Here is a 17,189-nt window from a genome sequence, read left to right on the forward strand (position 1 = left end):
ACCTTTCAGGTGATGCGGTTTTTTTAAAAAGATGATCAGCTTTTGCAGCTGAAAAACGTATCCTCAAAAAACACAGGAAAAACGCTGTGTGTGAATGTAGCCTTAGATCAGGAATAGAACAGCCATTTATAGGACATTTCATAACTTTCCCAAACTCCAATGAAAAAATATTCAGCACATCCTGCATTGAATTACTGTACCCAATTTATTATATATTTTAGGAGTCGGAGTCGGTCCATTTTATACCGACTCCAACTCCGACTCCACCAAAATGAGCACCGACTCCGACTCCACGACTCCGACTCCACAGCCCTGTGTAAAAGTTATAACTCTTATTATACTTTCCAGATTAGAGAAACTGATAACTGCATAGAGATTATAAAATGTATTTACAATACTATATCCATGCTGACAAGTTAACTCTGAAGATCCCATTCAGCTCTTTTTAGCCGAATGATTTCTATAGAGCCGGTTAGGCTAGTTTCACACTAGCGCTTTGGAGCGCAGCGATGGCCTGCGCACGGCCGCCGCTAAGCCCCGCCCCCTGCCGTGCCTCCGCCGGTAGCTCCGCCTACCGGCGCATGACGCTGCATGCGTCCCCTATCTTTATCACTGGGGGCGCAGGCCGTTCGCAGTATGCATTTGGCGGTGCATGCGCCTTTTTGACAGTGCGCCGACCTGCGCCAAACGCAACCTGCTGCAGTTTGGTTGCACCGGCGCACCGTCAAAAAGGCGCATGCGCCGCCAAACGCATACTGCGCACGGCCTGCGCCCCCAGTGATAAAGATAGGGGACGCAGGACGCATGCAGCATCATGCGCCGGTAGGCGGAGCTACCGGCGGAGGTGTGGCAGGGGGCGGGGCTTAGCGGCGGCCGTGCGCAGGCCGTCGCTGCGCTCCAAAGCGCTAGTGTGAAACTAGCCTTAGCTGTTCACCTCACTCCTGTTTCCTCTCAGCTCCTCATCTGCTATCAGTCCTGCAAAAATCACCAGCTCCCACATTAGCATTTTACAGAGCAGTTCTCACAATTACTGCTCTTACTTTCCTGAGCCATGTGCTTGTTTAAAGGGCATGTTTTCTCTATATATAAATATAGTGATAACAGTCTACACTTCAGGACAATGACAACATGTTAATGTATAAGGATGAAAAGACTGGGAAACAGAAGAGCGCAATAGGGTCTTATCTGATAATAGCAGAATAAAGGAATAAGGAATCCATTTATTTGGTAAGGTTTGCACTGAGGCAACATTTCATAGGCACGCAATATGAGCTGCTGCAAGACACTGGTTGTGAAGAGACCAAGAGTAGTATGGAACGGTATGGAGGTGTCATTCAATGCGCTGCTGATGAAGACTCAATGCAGATTAAAACTCAAGAAAGTTTAATGCACAGGTTTACAATGTCAATGCATTTTGAGACACAACCTCTTCATCAGGACCAAAACCTACTGCATTGAAAGACACCTCCATCCCGTTCAACATGTTAATGTGTTAGGCCCCGTCACACATAGCGACGCACCAGCGATCCCGACAATGATGTGACCTTGTCAGGATCGCTGGTGTGTCGCTACAGGATCGATGGTGAGCTGCCAAACAGGCAGCTTCACCAGCGATCAGCACCAGCGACACGCAGGTAACAAGAGACGCACGTCGCTTAGTTACCCACTGTGTACCATAGTTACCAGCGCGCTGGTGCAGGGAGCTGGTAACCAAGGTACACATCGGGTTTCTAAGCGGCGCGCGGCACTTAGAAACCCGATGTGTACCTTGGTTACCAGCTCCCTGCATCAGCGCGCTGGTATCTAAGGTACACATCGGGATTCTAAAAGCTGCGCGCCGCTTAGAAACCTGATATTTACCTTAGTTACCAGCTCCTGCTCGCTGATCGCTGGTCTCCCGCCTGTCACACGCAGCGATGCGTTCTGGCCAGCGGGAGACAAGCGATCAAAAAAATGTCCTGGCCATTCCAGGACGATCAGCGATAACCGGCAGGGGGGCCGGTCGCTGGCAAGTGTCACACAGCGATCTCGCTGGTGAGATCGCTGTTGCGTCACAAAACTTGTGACTCAGCAGTGATCTCGCTAGCGAGATAGCTAGCGAGATCGCTATGTGTGACGGGGGCATTACAGTAGAAGAAGCTCCTGACCAGAACTGTCAATCAAGGAGAAAAGCTTACGCTCCTAGCAACTAAAAAGGGGACTTCAAAGCTATGTGCTGCTCAAGACATAACTTGAGCATACCCCTTTTAAGTATGACTGTTCCTATTAACAAAGTTGACAGGCCCACAGAATCATGCATTTAGATTTATCATTGACCAAATAAATGGCAAAAAAGAGTAACCTTTTCAATATGTACTCATGAGTGCTACTCTTGAACATGTTGTCAGTAGATACTCTCTCTTTGTCAGTGGGGTACCAAATCTGTGATGCCCTGAAATGACTACACAAAGATCAACTTTTCATGCACACAGTGTTTGTTTGTGGTACGTGACAGTGAAATAAAAGATCACTTTAGACATTTGAACTTTGACATGCTTCTCATTCTTCATTACATACTTTCTGTAAACCAAGGTCAAACATTTGTTAAAGGTAACACATCTAACAAATCTGTGCCTGCTTTATTCATAATCCCTTCCATTCTTTATACAAGAGGGCTTCTGATCACTTGTCTAACATTATTTATTTTATAGACTCCTGTGGACCCTTGAGCATGCTAAACTAATTGCTCAAGAATATGGATCCAACGGATGACAACAGACAAAATATAAACAGATGCTGTAACAACCATTTTCACAACAAACCTATCATTAGTATCTCTACCATTAGAAAAAGGTCTTACTAGATGTTAAGAAGAAAACTCATGGCTGACAACTTTATTAGACTCTATAACCAAAAAGAAATGACCTAGTTACAAATGGCGCTTCCAAAATATCATACTACCTACAAATGAACTGAAGCATATGCCAAGTAAAAATTCAAGGATTTTTATTTAACAAATATTGACACACAAATTTTTTAAAAAAGATTCAGTGGATAGATACACACATATGGACCTGAGAACACAGGAATTAATATACCCACGCCATAAACATATTCAAAAATGGATAAATATCCAGAGAATATAAAGAAAAATCACAATAGGGTTCCTCAGAAAAGGCTACCTTATGTATGGAACAGAGCTTTTTTTATATGTTAATTAGTCATATAATTCAATATACACTCACTGGCCACTTTATTAGGTACACCATGCTAGTAACGGGTTGGACCCCCTTTTGCCTTCAGAACTGCCTCAATTCTTCGTGGCAGAGATTCAACAAGGTGCTGGAAGCATTCCTCAGAGATTTTGGACCATATTGACATGATGGCATCACACAGTTGGCGCAGATTTGTCGGCTGCACATCCCTGATGCGAATCTCCCGTTCCACCACATCCCAAAGATGCTCTATTGGATTGAGATCTGGTGACTGAGGAGGCCATTTGAGTACAGTGAACTCATTGTCATGTTCAAGAAACCAATCTGAGATGAATCGAGCTTTATGACATGGCGCATTATCCTGCTGAAAGTAGCCATCAGATGCCTGTTCTTAGCTGAGAGGAGTGGTACCCAGTGTGGTCTTCTGCTGCTGTAGCCCATCTGCCTCAAAGTTCGACGCACTGTGCGTTCAGAGATGCTCTTCTGCCTACCTTGGTTGTAACGGGTGGCAATTTGAGTCACTGTTGCCTTTCTATCAGCTCGAACCAGTCTGCCCATTCTCCTCTGACCTCTGGCATCAACAAGGCATTTCCGGCCACAGAACTGCCGCTCACTGGATTTTTTTTCTTTTTCGGACCATTCTCTGTAAACCCTAGAGATGGTTGTGCGTGAAAATCCCAGTAGATCAGCAGTTTCTGAAATACTCAGACCAGCCCTTCTGGCACCAACAATCATGCCACGTTCAAAGGCACTCAAATCACCTTTCTTCCCCATACTGATGCTCGGTTTGAACTGCAGGAGATTGTCTTGACCATGTCTACATGCCTAAATGCACTGAGTTGCCGCCATGTGATTGGCTGATTAGAAATTAAGTCTTAACACACAGTTGGACAGGTGTACCTAATAAAGTGGCCAGTGAGTGTATATCTCTTTGCAAACAGTGCTTATAGACTTATATATCAGCCAAATTTGGTATCTAATATAATATTCATAAAGCATAGATACATAAATAAGGAAAAAAGTTTTTTTCAGATGCAGCTCTATTTAAATGCCTATATAGCTCATGGCGCTATGTAAAAAAACTTATATGGCTCCTCACAGCAAAATTATCTACATATATATTCGCTTAGATTGCTTGCTATCTCTACATCCAAAGACAATAAATGACAAAGTGCATCGTGCTAAATAATTTTCAATACAGGTGCAAAACATGCTTAGAATAATTGCAGAGACAAAACCATATTGTAAGGAGCAAAATGAGCTACTTCCTTGAATCCTTACATTTTTACTTGGCATTTATTAGACTCTAGTTAAAAAGTTGCTAAAATTTCATGTTGGTGGCAAGAAAAGTACCATGTGTATCTCTATTGTCAATTTAAAAAAACACAAACTAAAAAAGGTCCCAATTTCAGCTTTCTGCAATGTGAAGGTTTTCCCTGTTTGTCTCCCTGTAAGCCCTTGTTTGTAACAATTATTTGGAAAATGGAGTCAAAGAAAATAATAAAATTACAGAACCCTAAGGGATCCTAAAACTAAGTTTTTTTGTTATTCCTTATGGAAATGTATGAATTGATATCTGAGTGGTAACATTCTGCTTTATTAAAATGGTATCTCCCTACAAAGTCGCCACAAAATAGCCAATGTTAAACTGTGCAGGGACACCCTCTCTCTAATTGATAACACCCAGTTGTCCATTTATTCCTACAGTATATTCCTACTAGGAATATCCAAAGCAATGTTCTAGGAAAATGTGCTTCAGAATTCTTCTTTAATTGGGAGTACTTACCAAAACAGACATATCAGGAGAGCTAATTAGTCCTCTTCAACAAGCTTCCAATGTTGAAAGTTATGGTGCTAGTGTAGCTTTTCAAGATATCTACCCGAATAGAACATCCTGCCCGGTTCATGGAACATGTATGAACATGAGATACCACTTGAAGCATCAAAAGATGTTTGGCATGTTTTTGTTTAGGCTCGTGCTGCAGAGGATAAGTTGCAACCCTCAAAACAAATACTATATAAGATCAAGTGGATAATAAATGACAAAGTAATATCAGAATAGCTACTATGGTAGAAAACGAACAGCATGGAAAAATCTCTTGAAATCCTTAAAAAACAAGCCACAATATATTCAGAATCATTCAAAGTCATTGAAAGCACTGAGTTATTAAAAAAAACTCTTAAAAATGTGAATACCCCCACGATATTCTTACCTTCTCATTAATCTTTTCACGTCACTTTTTGTGTAGAAATGACAGGTGGCACATGATGCAAACATAACATTGTCAAGTCCAAATATCTCCAGTGGGCCATAAAATGTACACATTCTTAAAAGAACAGATGACAAATGGCTTTCGAAAGAGAAAATTTGGCATTTATGCCCATGTACCTGCTGTGCACTACATATATTAATAAATAGGAACGTATGTTGATACTTTAGAATTCTTCTCGGGTTACTCTTTCTGCTAGTTACCTGCATTGGTATAAGCAGTCTAAGGGCTCCACATAGAAAAATAGTAATGAATCCTGAACCCTGACCCAGAACTAAATACTCCCCAGCCTCTCTGTAATTTTCTGTATAACTCTCCCGTGTCAGTCAACTCTCATCGCAGAATTCAAAGTTTATAGTCAATTTAGTTGACAAGTTGCAAGATGTGCATTACCATGGAATAATAATATGCGGTTAGAATACCCTAACAGAATAATAATTTCAATCACTCCTGTTTGTTTGCATAACACCAACAGTATATATTTCAGGTCTTCAATATTACACATGTTTGAAATTAGACAGCATGTCAAATGCCTGGCATTCATTTATTCCAGATCGTTAAAATATTCTGGGCCATTTCTAAACTGGTGATAAATAACGTCAACATGGGCTTATTTCATCAGAATCTCGACTTATTCTACTAGTGCAGTGCGTTGGTGGCAGGATGAACACATGGCTAGGTCAATTTTCAACAGTGCATTGGTTCCAGGATGAACACATGGCTAGATCAATTTTCCACAGTGCGTTGGTGGCAGGATGAACACATGGCTGGGTCAATTTTCGACAGTGCGTTGATGGCAGGATGAACACATGGCTAGGTCAATTTTTAACAGTGAGTTGGTGGCAGGATGAACACGTGGCTATGTCAATTTTTGACAGTGCGTTGGTGGCAGGATGAAAACGTGGCTAGGTCAATTTTCGACAGTGTTGGTGGCAGGATGAACACATGACTAGGTTAATTTTCGACAGTGCGTTGGTGGCTGGATGAACACATGACTATGTAAATTTTTGACAAGGCGTTGGTGGAAAGATGAATACATGGGCTAGGTCAATTTTCACAGTGTGTTGGTGGCAGGATGAACACATGGCTAGGTCAATTTTCGACAGTGCGTTGTTGGCAGGATGAACACATAGCTAGGTCAATTTTCAACAGTGAGTTGGTGGCAGAATGAACACATGGCTAGGTCAATTTTTGACAGTGCGTTGGTGGCAGGATGAACACGTGGCTAGGTCAATTTTCGACAGAGCGCTGGTGGCAGGATGAACACATGACTAGGTCAATTTTCGACAGTGCGTTGGTGGCTGGATGAACACATGACTAGGTCAATTTTCGACAATGCGTTGGTGGAAAGATGAATATTTGGGCTAGGTCAATTTTCCACAGTGCGTTGGTGGCAGGATGAACACATGGCTAGGTCAATTTTCAACAGTGTGTTGGTGGCAGGATGAATACATGGCTAGGTCAATTTTCCACAGTGCGTTGGTGGCAGGATGAACACATGGCTAGGTCAATTTTCAACAGTGCGTTAGTGGCAGGATGAATACATGGCTAGGTCAATTTTCGACACTGTGTTGGTGGCAGGACGAATAGATGGCTAGGCCAATCTTCCACAGTGCGTTGGTGGCAGGATGAACACATGGCTATGTCAATTTTCAACCCTTACACTATGCCCAAAAGTGAATAAAATTGGGAGAAAAAAATTCTTTGAACGATCCAAGGCAAAATCAGGGACACGCTAAATTGTTGTAGATTCTTGTGTCAGATATTGCCTAGCAAAGAGTGAAAATCAACAGCAGAAATTGACGTGCTGCAGAATTAAAATCTGTACCCACAGGTCAATTTTGGAGCAGATGAGATTTGGTAAAAAAAAGAAAAAAGATATAATTGTACTGTATGTTGTGAAGACACTACAAATCTAAATTAATTTCAGGATTCAGTTCTTTAAAGATTAAAAAAAAGCGATATGCAGAAGTAAAATGCTATCTCTTCGGGGAAAGGTGTCCTCTGAGTTCAAAGAGAAAACGGTGCAAAGCTAAGGAAAATATAATGCAACGTTCTGCAAGATCGGTCATAACAGCATCAACACTCCAATCCCCTGTATTGCTCAGCTAGCAGATGATGGTCTACAAGTTCTCACACAAGCACTTCTTCAGACAAGAACTAGTAACAGAACAGATGCAACATGTACAGTACGAGACATTCTGATGACCTATGGCCAACGACTGGCAAGTAACAACTAACAGGCTATGTACTGCTACTGTAACAGGCCGGCTACTGTACATTAATACTCAATTCAAAGACTTTATCACTGCGGAAAGACACTATAAATGTCTGCCTTTCTTCTGTCCTTAAGATTCTGGCATAGAAGCTATAAATCTTTAACGAAGATGACCTCCATTAACCCACCAAAAAACAGGTCTTGATCCTTCCCCATCACAGTTAGCAATGATTGATGGTAATTTTCTAATGGCAAACCTGTGAAATTAGCCTTATTTACAAGGGAATCTGTCATCCATTTTTGCTACCCAATTTGAGAGCAGCATAACATAAAGAGATGCTGATTCCAGGGATGCATCACTTACTGGGCTATTTTTATAACCAGGAGAGTATCACTAGAAGATTGGACTAGATGACAGCAGGTTTACCAATCGCACACCCACTAGTGATTAGGAGCTTTCTGCCTATGCACAGTGGACACGGTAAGCTGTCAATCAGTGGTATGGGCAGAGTTATACAGGGCTCAGTGTTGAGAGAACAGGTAGATCTGAAACAGATAAAATAGTGATAGTTTAAAAACTGCAGCAAGCTGAACAGTAAGTGATATATCACTGGAACCAGGGACTCAACCCCTACATAGTTCTTCTATACCTGGTGACAGATTCCCTTTAAAGACCATACTGAACAAATCCAAATATGCAGGTAACAAACGCATCTCAAAATTTGCTGCAGATGCATCACTTTCTAAGTTACGTCCTATAGATATGTTTGTAAGGGCATCCTAATCATTGCATTCTTCTGGGTTGGCTTAAAACTAAAACTGGTATCACTTGATGTATGGTTATTAAGCTGCTCTGCTGTGTCCAAACACAAGTGGACTTTTTACAATATGGAATGTTGGAGCAGGAGTGCCTTGTGAGGCACAAGTACTAAGATGTCACTGGTAGGTAGCACTGTCGTACATCCAGAAACCTTTCATGTCTTTTCTCGTTGGCAGCTCGAAAACTACATCCAAGACAGCATGAAAAAAGAGATGGTGGAGATGCAAAACCACGCAGTGCAGAATCACACTGCTATGATGATGGAGATTGGGACAAATCTGCTCAATCAAACTGCAGAGCAGACGAAGAAGCTAACAAACGTCGAAGCCCAGGTAAATGGCCACACAGCCACCTTTAGTGCAGTCTGCCATAATAGTACAGGGCTGTGCCGCACCTTAACAAAGGAGAATATTGTCTTAGTAGCAGTCATAAAGTCTGTGATGTTTATGTAAAATGTGTGTACTATTAACCCACTCCGGAAGAAACATGGTCAGCAAAATGCTCCATTAATCTCTGGTTCAGAGCTGAACCTCCATGCTCGCCAGACTACAGCATTTCTGTTCTCCATAAATCACCTTAATCACAAGAGTTGCTATTACCACCCAGTCTTAACCCCCCCCGCCCCCCATTTTGTATGATCATTCAAGAAACTAGAACAAGGCAAGATGGACACAGTCATTTATCTCCGGAACACATAATTAAAGCACTCCCAAAACTAAAAGATAGCTGTATACTTTAATCTAGATAGTATCGGTTTTTTTCTATGTAACAATTTCTTAGTCACAGACCTCATTTACAGTGGCCGACCGTGGCTACAGGTAAGCCGACTGGCGGTCGTTTAATACCCGGTTTGGCCTGTAACTGTCATAGCGCACTTCCATGCATTCTGTGAGCACAGAATATCACATATCCCGGCAGCACATGTCCTGTTTTCACATGACAATCAGTTATAAGCAAGGTGTTTGTCAGCCTATTAAGACCTTTCCCGATTACCGGTCAGTGTAAATGGGTGCTTGGTTTTCAAACTTGTAGTGAAAAAATAACAATGCAAGCAATAGGCTGGCTGCTCTAAGGTAGGCAATTTCCTGTCTATAAGTTACTCAATAATGTCCTAATTATAAACTATTGCTAAATGTTTCCTTTTTTTTCCAAGAAAGGGTAACGGTGTCAAGGGCTGGTCATACATCATGTCCCAAAATTGACAGCAGTGGTTTTCAGATTACTGATAACATAAGCCATTACTTCCAGTATAATCAAAGCAGTTCACTTGTCAAATTATTGCTTTCTTGGGGATTAATAAAAAGACATGGATAGTGCTACCCTGAAGATAGAAAGATACAGACTCCAATCAACAGTTCATTGAATAGTCTTGTTTACTGGTACAGTGTAGCTCCACTTCATAAATCCAATAATATGTATTTAATAACGACTATACCAATCTTAAAAGAAATGTGTTTAAAATTATCAATTACATTCTAAAGGTTTTTATATTTTTATATAGTAAAAAAATGTATTTTTTTTTTCAGTCTTCCCACTGTTAGAAACTAGAGCAGAAATTCCAAGCCTTTCTTACCTTGAAACCCACATACAGTTCAGAGCGGGTCGCTAGTCACAGCCAAGATTCAACCTCTCCAACCAAGTAGTGACATCCAGTTCCCGTCTCCCCATTATTGGTATATTGATAACCAAAGCTTCCCAGCAGAAATCACACCAAGGCCTATACTTGCATCCAGTGGAGTCCACCACACCCTCATTCAGTAGTCTTGCATGAAGCCCTACCACCACGCTATCGCATCCAGCATCTTCCTATGTCCAGCTTAGCATTTATTTAATTTGTATCTCCAACTTCAAGGTCAGTATATGTGCATCCAGCTGAGTTCTTCTGTGAGGGGCTACACAAAAAGTCCCCATCTGGAGACATGCTCTTCATAACTGTTTTCCAAACCTGGCACTAAATACACCAAGCTGGTAGACAACCACGAACCACACATGTTTGAGTGAGCCACAGTTTGGGGACACCTGCACTATAAAGAACAACTGTTCACATTTGTCTAAAAAAGCAAATAGTAAAGCAAACTAGCATTATGATTGCTATAAAGGTGGGCAAGAACTCTTCCTCTACTGTAAAGTCACTTGCAGCATCCCCTTCTATTTGTGAGCAAAATAAGAGAGGAGGATAGCCTCTGGAATCAGAGTTAAGCTCCCTTTTGTTAATGACTGCACTGTGATGTACACATGTGGCTCTCCCGTGCGGATATAAATGGTGGAACTGCACAATGGAGCTTGTGAGAAGGAAGTGCCTGTAAGGGATCTATAAAAAGTGCTGCAATGGTGGAGAAATCATGTGATGAGCAGCACCAATATACTTCACTGTGACCCTTTTAGAAACAAATCTGCACTGGCTAAGACTTGTGTTGCCAGAAGCCGGCACTGTTAAAACTACTCCCGGTAAGAGGTCTTAAACGCTGCAGTTTGTGTGAACAGTGGAGCCCAGCGCATCATCAACACAGTCCACAGTCATGGCGCTGGGTTTCACCTGTAGGTAAAGGGAACCGGTCACCAGGTTTTCCCATATAAAGTAGGGCTAGAACACGTATGCCCTCACATACAGAATTTTAGAATACAGTTTATATGTAGCCAATGTGCCCTCCATAAAACAAAAAAGACCTTTTTTTATACTCCCCTACGGGGCAGGCCAGTAAGATTGGTGTTGTTCTTGATCCAACGCCTCCTCTTTTTGCTTCAAGTGTACAACACGTTTTACATCATTAACCGAGTGTCCTAGGCATCGTGCTCCTGTGCAGATGCACTTCTCTACCCTGCTGAGGCAAAGCAAAGTATTGTAATGTGCATGCACCAACGCTGTTTGGCCTTCCACCGCGCATGGGCAATACAGTACTTTGCTCTGCCTTCGGCAGGACCGAGAAGTGCGCTTGTGCAGGAGCACGATGATGAGGATACCATGCGAATGACATAGAATGCGCCATCCACAAGAAGAGAGGAGGCACCGTATCTCCGGGTAGGCGAGTATAAGAAGTGGTCTTTTTTGTTTTATGGAGAGCAAATTGGGTACATACATACAGCATTTTATATATGAGGGCATACAGGTGCTGGCACTACTTAATATGGGAAAAAACAGGTGACAGGTTCCCTTTAAATATAGGCTTTAAACTGTGCACGCCAAAGAGCTTACACAGTGAAGAACGAGTACAACCACAGCATAGAAGATATGGTTGGAGTCTGTCTTTACTCCTCCATGTCCTTTTTATGCGGTATTTGCTTTGTGAAAGTGTCGATCACTGACATATCACATAGAAGGATATTGTCACGTGGACCCGCCCTGTGTGACGCGACCCGCAGGCCGGTAACTATAAACAAGACGCGGGGGAGGGAAAATAGTTACAACAGTGGGCCCTGCAATAGGTAAAGGGGACGTGGAGACCTCCTGCACTTCCCTGAGTCAGTGTCCCTAACGCTCCTAACGTTCCCAATGCCGGTTCCGCACCGGGCACCGCTCAGGATACCTGTCGCCCTAGCACTCCCTACACCTATCCCTTGCTAGGGAGCTGGGTGGTGCATGCACTCGCCCCACCGCTGTACTAATACACACGAAGGGAAAACACAAACAGGGAAAACCACTTAGCTTTACTCCGTTGCACTTGCTCCTGGCAACAGAGTCCACCGCCAGAATGCAGCTCTCCTCCTGAAATGCTGCCACCAAGCTGTCAGAGCTACAAGGAAATCCCCTATAACTCCTTCCACACCAGGGCTAAGACAGTGCTGCAAGGAACGTTCTCCAGCTCCTTCCTCCACCAAGGATGGTTGAAATGAATACTATCACCAACGCTGATTGCAACACCTGTGACTCTTTTATAGCAGAGCCAGCAATCACACCTGCATTATAAATGTGCACTTAACTAAAGAAACAGAGTGCAATGACGCTCACCACCACCGGGGCAAACTTAGAACAAACGACACCACAGTGCAATAATGCAAATGGCCACCGGGGGCAAAAACATCTCTAAGCACAGCTTGAGAAAAAAAAAGGTTACCTGTGCTTTTTCTGTCCTGATCCCGCATGGATCATGACCGATATACACATGGTACCCCACAACGAAAGAAGAGGAGAGTAACAAAAAAATAAATAAAAAACAAACACATTAGGGCCCAGTTGTTTAAGACTGGTGTTTTGCACCCAAGTCTTAATGATGGGATTTATGCAATAAGCTGAACCTAATTTATTAGGAGGAGCATAGAACTCCATGAATTGGCTGCAATTTACAACTACTGTGTGCCTCTTCCAAAACGGTTATGTCTGTCAGGGACAGGAATCAATTTTTTGCTCAAGTTACGCCATCAAAATGGTGTAAATTTCGATGAATTTGCCAGTCTGGCTTTGCAACTCCTTGTCTCAGCTCTGCCAACAGTGGCGTAGGTGACCAGGACTGGTGTAAAAATAGCAAAAATCGCAAAACTTTTAGCAACATTTCAAGATGTTTACACCAGAAATCTGGTTCACATGAATTAAACTTAAATAAAAAAGTGACACATTCCTTTTAAATGTGAACAGAGCATGTTGCTAAAAACACAAAATTGCACTCATAAAATGAATCTGCTTTTTTTGTTTGCCTTTGGAAAATGTATCGGGATCATAGTTAAGAGCTTTCTTTTTCCAAGGAATCTGAAAATGTGAAATCTTATCCTCAAGTTAAAATTTAGCAAGACGGATATGAGTAATGAGGCCTTCCTGTCAACAGACACAGGCTCCAGATAAAAGCAGAAAATGTAACAATTACACAAATAGTATTGTCTGAACAGCATGTAGCATGATGATGCAAAATGTGCAAACGTCTGTCGCAGCGTTTTCCTTCCGAGACGCTCTCATCAATGGAATAAATAACATTCCTAAGAATGATCTAAGCAGAAGACAAAAATCTTGACCTATTTCTCTTATAAAAACGTAGTCATTTCTCGGGTATGCCGTGCTTTTCACATAAGTTTAATAAATCAGCAATAAAGTTTTCCAACCACTGAAAATGATGAATTATCCACAAAATATTACGTAATTAGTGGTGGCTTCACATGCGTCCACAGTGCTAAGTCTTTCTTTTTTTGAAGGTTATTGGGGGGTCATCTTTGGTGCCAAGTTGGTTTGATCATTAAAGTCGTAAACTCACTTTCACTTTTCAGGCATGCATCGCCTCTGTCTCCCAGCTTACTGCGTAAAGGGGGTGGCGCACTGATGATGAATGATGTTCAAGCCAGCGGCATTGGCTGAGCCGCCAGCCTAAACTGTGCATTCTCCATAGCGCAGGAGCACTAAATCAAGAAGTCCGGCCAGCGCTTACAAGCAATATAGCATACAAGCTCGCGCTTCTTGTCTGGGAAATCAGCTATTCCAGATTCTAACCACAATTAGAAAAAAATAATGAGGCCACAAGATAAAGACATGGCAGAAAAATGAAAGATTAAGCATGATGATAAAAAAAAAGATCTGTGCCCATTATTATTATTATTATTATTATTATTAATAATTGCTCCAAGTACACACGATGCAAGAGTCGGCAATAGACGTAATACCGCATCGGCTGGAGGTTGATGACCACTAGTTTAGCAAATGCAACCGTGGCAGTTTAAGAATATGAGCCTATAATTGCATCAGCAACATGATATAATATTCACCACCCAGTTTGATTTATTTTAACAGGTGTTTAATCAAACAAGCCGTCTTGAACTTCAGCTTCTGGAAAACTCATTTTCAACTAACAAACTGGAAAAGCAAATAACAGATCAAACCACTGAAATAAACAAACTACAAGACAAGAACAGGTAAAGCATTGGACTTATTTTTATCTACACAACAACTTAAATGGGTCGTCCGAAATCAAAGTTGAATTTCATAAACATTTATATATTTAATCTAACAACTTTTCTAATTTACGGTACTTGAAAGATTTTTTATGATTCCCACTCAACTCTAAATTCCTATAATTTTTTTTTTTTTTTTTTTTTTACTTGCAATGACATTTTGTTTGAGTAATCTTGCATACACTGCGGTTTCTCACACATGATATAAATCAGGGCCGGGGCCATGTTCACTGCAGCAGCTGCTGTCCCCACCATGAAATATAGCGTCATCAGTGATGTCTGTTTCAGGGGCTGGGCTTATCCCTATTCTACTGAGCATGGCCGTGTTAATTACAATGCTTGCTCAGTATGTGCTCTCTGTGTTATATTCCTTTGAATGTGTACTCTCACCTGGTCTAAAGCCGGAAAAAGAGCACTGTCAGTGCACATTGAAAAGGAGAGAACTTGGCAAGCAGGGAGAACAGAAACCAGACGAGCCCTCAAAACAAAAATAAATGATCTTTGCAGTATTAAGGCGGTGGTGTCAAATACAGGGGCTGGTTTCAGTTTTCCCTGCTTACATGTTCTCTCCTTTTTAATACGCACTGACAGTGTGCTCTCTTGCCGGTTAATCATTTGACATTAAAGGGAGGAGCCACAATGTCAGTGCACATTCCAAACAAACTAGAGCATTGAGCGTCTTCTGAGCATGCAATGCAATCGACGAGCGACGCATGGTCAGTAGAGCAGTGTCTAGTGCCTGAAATGGACATCACCAATGCAACTTCGCTTAAGGGTGGGGGCAGCAGCTGTGGCAGCGACTGCAACCTTGGCCCTATGATGATGTCCTTTTTAAGATTCCCAGCATGCACTGGAGATACTCAAAAGGCAGGTCATCAAAAGTTATATATATCTATATATACATACACACACACATACACTGTATATACGCACACACATACAAAAAAAAAGAGTAGAGAGAGAATTGCTGGAAATTTTTAACTGAAGTATATTAGAAAAGTGATTAGTTTAACAAGTTAAAAGAGAAACAAAGTAATCTTCTTTAGGGGTTGTAGATATCTACCGTATATACATCATAAGCAATGAACTTGAACACAACATATCATAGAAATATGTTCTTATTGTGCACAAGGATATATTATTCATTATGATTTTGGAAACTAAATATTTTAGAATATGTCTGAAAGTAGAAATAATTTTCAGAAAAGCATTTTACAATCTGATATGACTCAAAGTAAATTGCTTTACAATTTAATTATCTTGTTAATTTGTGAAACTTAAAAAGAATAAAGTTCTAGAGCCCAGATATGAAAGTAACCATGAAAATGTTTCACTAGTTGGTACTTTCCTGACAAGCTGCAGGACTTGGCCAGAGTTGTTTTGAACACAGTGCAGTAGTATTGGGTAACACAAGTCTATTCATTGTGCAGTGCCGGTGTCCAAAAGCCATAGACAATGTTTTTTACAAGGTGATTATTACGGTGATCATGCTCATTTCCCCAGTGATCAATAGAGGAAATACCATCTGTTTTCATAAAACAGCAATTGTGCCAGAGTTCAGGGGTTCTTCCTCAGGACGGAGATAAAAAGCATTTCCACAGACACAGTGACATATTATTCTCTTTCTGTCTATAACATCCCATCCTGTGCCTGGAATACGTGTATTTATGCAGTCAGAATGAACTATATTGAAAAATAAACAAGACCCAACTATTCTCTGCACATGTAGATAGAAACATACCGTATATCACTAGCCATTACACCATATATAACTATACATTACATCGTGTTTGTGCAGTTTGCCTCTATGTATTCTCAAATTATCAAAAATAAAATTCTCCATTGTCACATCAGATCTAAACTGCATGCCATTTTTGAATCTGTGTTAGGCTGGTTTCACATTAGTGCTTGGAGGCGCAGCGGACGCCCGCCGTGAAGCTCCGTCCCTGCCACGCCTCCTCCGGTCGGCTCCGCCTATGGGCGCATGCCGCTGCATGCAACCTGCGTACCCTATCTTTAGCATTGGGTATGCAGGCCTTGCGCAGGTATGCTTTTGCCGCCGCATGCGTCCTTTTGACGGTGAGGTGACCTGCGCCAAACGTAACGTGTTGCATTTTGATGCGATCACCGCACCGTCAAAAGGACGCATGCTGCAGCAAAAGCATACCTGCACACGGCCTGCGTACCCAATGCTAAAGATAAGGTACGCAGGTCGCATGCAGCATCATGCGCCCATAGGCGGAGCTGACCAGAACAGGCACGGCAGGGGGCGGAGCTTCACGGCGAGTGTCCGCTGCGCCTCCAAACACTAATGTGAAACTAACCTTATGAACATGAATATTACGGATCTTTGCCTTCTATGGACAATTGTCGGCCACAAATCAACATTTAGTGATGTATAGTGCTTTTTTATTTTATTCTGCATGTATGCACATAAAAACATTAAAAAGTAAAATTACTATCATAATATAATTATAGGACCAGTGTGCAGACAGTAGGGTACACGAGAATACCAGACAGACATTAAACATTGATTTGCTGAATAGCCCTTGGGGTAATGCTACATCATTTTTGTTTGGTTGAAAGCACCACAGAACAGAATTTTTCAGATGTGCAGTATTACTACATTGTTACATATTTGCACATCTTTTTTCATTACAGTTTATTACTATTACATTATTTATAAAAAAAAAATATATTGATATTCACACCTCACCTTTCCCCTCTGCAGATACTTCAGAGGTTTCTGGCTTGTTTTGTTTCTGGTCTCTCTCCAAACAAGAAATGAATGCCCAGTACAATTGACCCAAAAGATTTGT

At 41.7% G+C, this 17,189-nt stretch overlaps 2 protein-coding genes across 4 annotated transcripts in view; one reads left to right on the plus strand and one right to left on the minus strand.

The window, feature by feature from the left end:
- MCPH1 (microcephalin 1) overlaps positions 1-17,189 on the minus strand; it is a 461,844-nt gene that overhangs the window by 222,504 nt on the left and 222,151 nt on the right. The gene's annotated exons all lie outside the window — the stretch shown is intronic.
- The window catches only part of ANGPT2 (angiopoietin 2), a 58,294-nt gene that overhangs the window by 21,591 nt on the left and 19,514 nt on the right, over positions 1-17,189 (plus strand). Inside the window, exons 2-3 of the mRNA XM_073589177.1 lie at positions 8,679-8,834; positions 14,210-14,331. Of these exons, the coding sequence (XP_073445278.1) occupies positions 8,679-8,834; positions 14,210-14,331 (278 nt within the window). The remainder of the gene's footprint in view (positions 1-8,678; positions 8,835-14,209; positions 14,332-17,189) is intronic.

This window comes from Dendrobates tinctorius, unplaced genomic scaffold (assembly GCF_039654945.1).
Source record: "Dendrobates tinctorius isolate UK_male_01 unplaced genomic scaffold, ASM3965494v1 ptg000107l, whole genome shotgun sequence".
In the NCBI taxonomy this organism is placed as follows: Eukaryota; Metazoa; Chordata; class Amphibia; order Anura; family Dendrobatidae; genus Dendrobates; species Dendrobates tinctorius.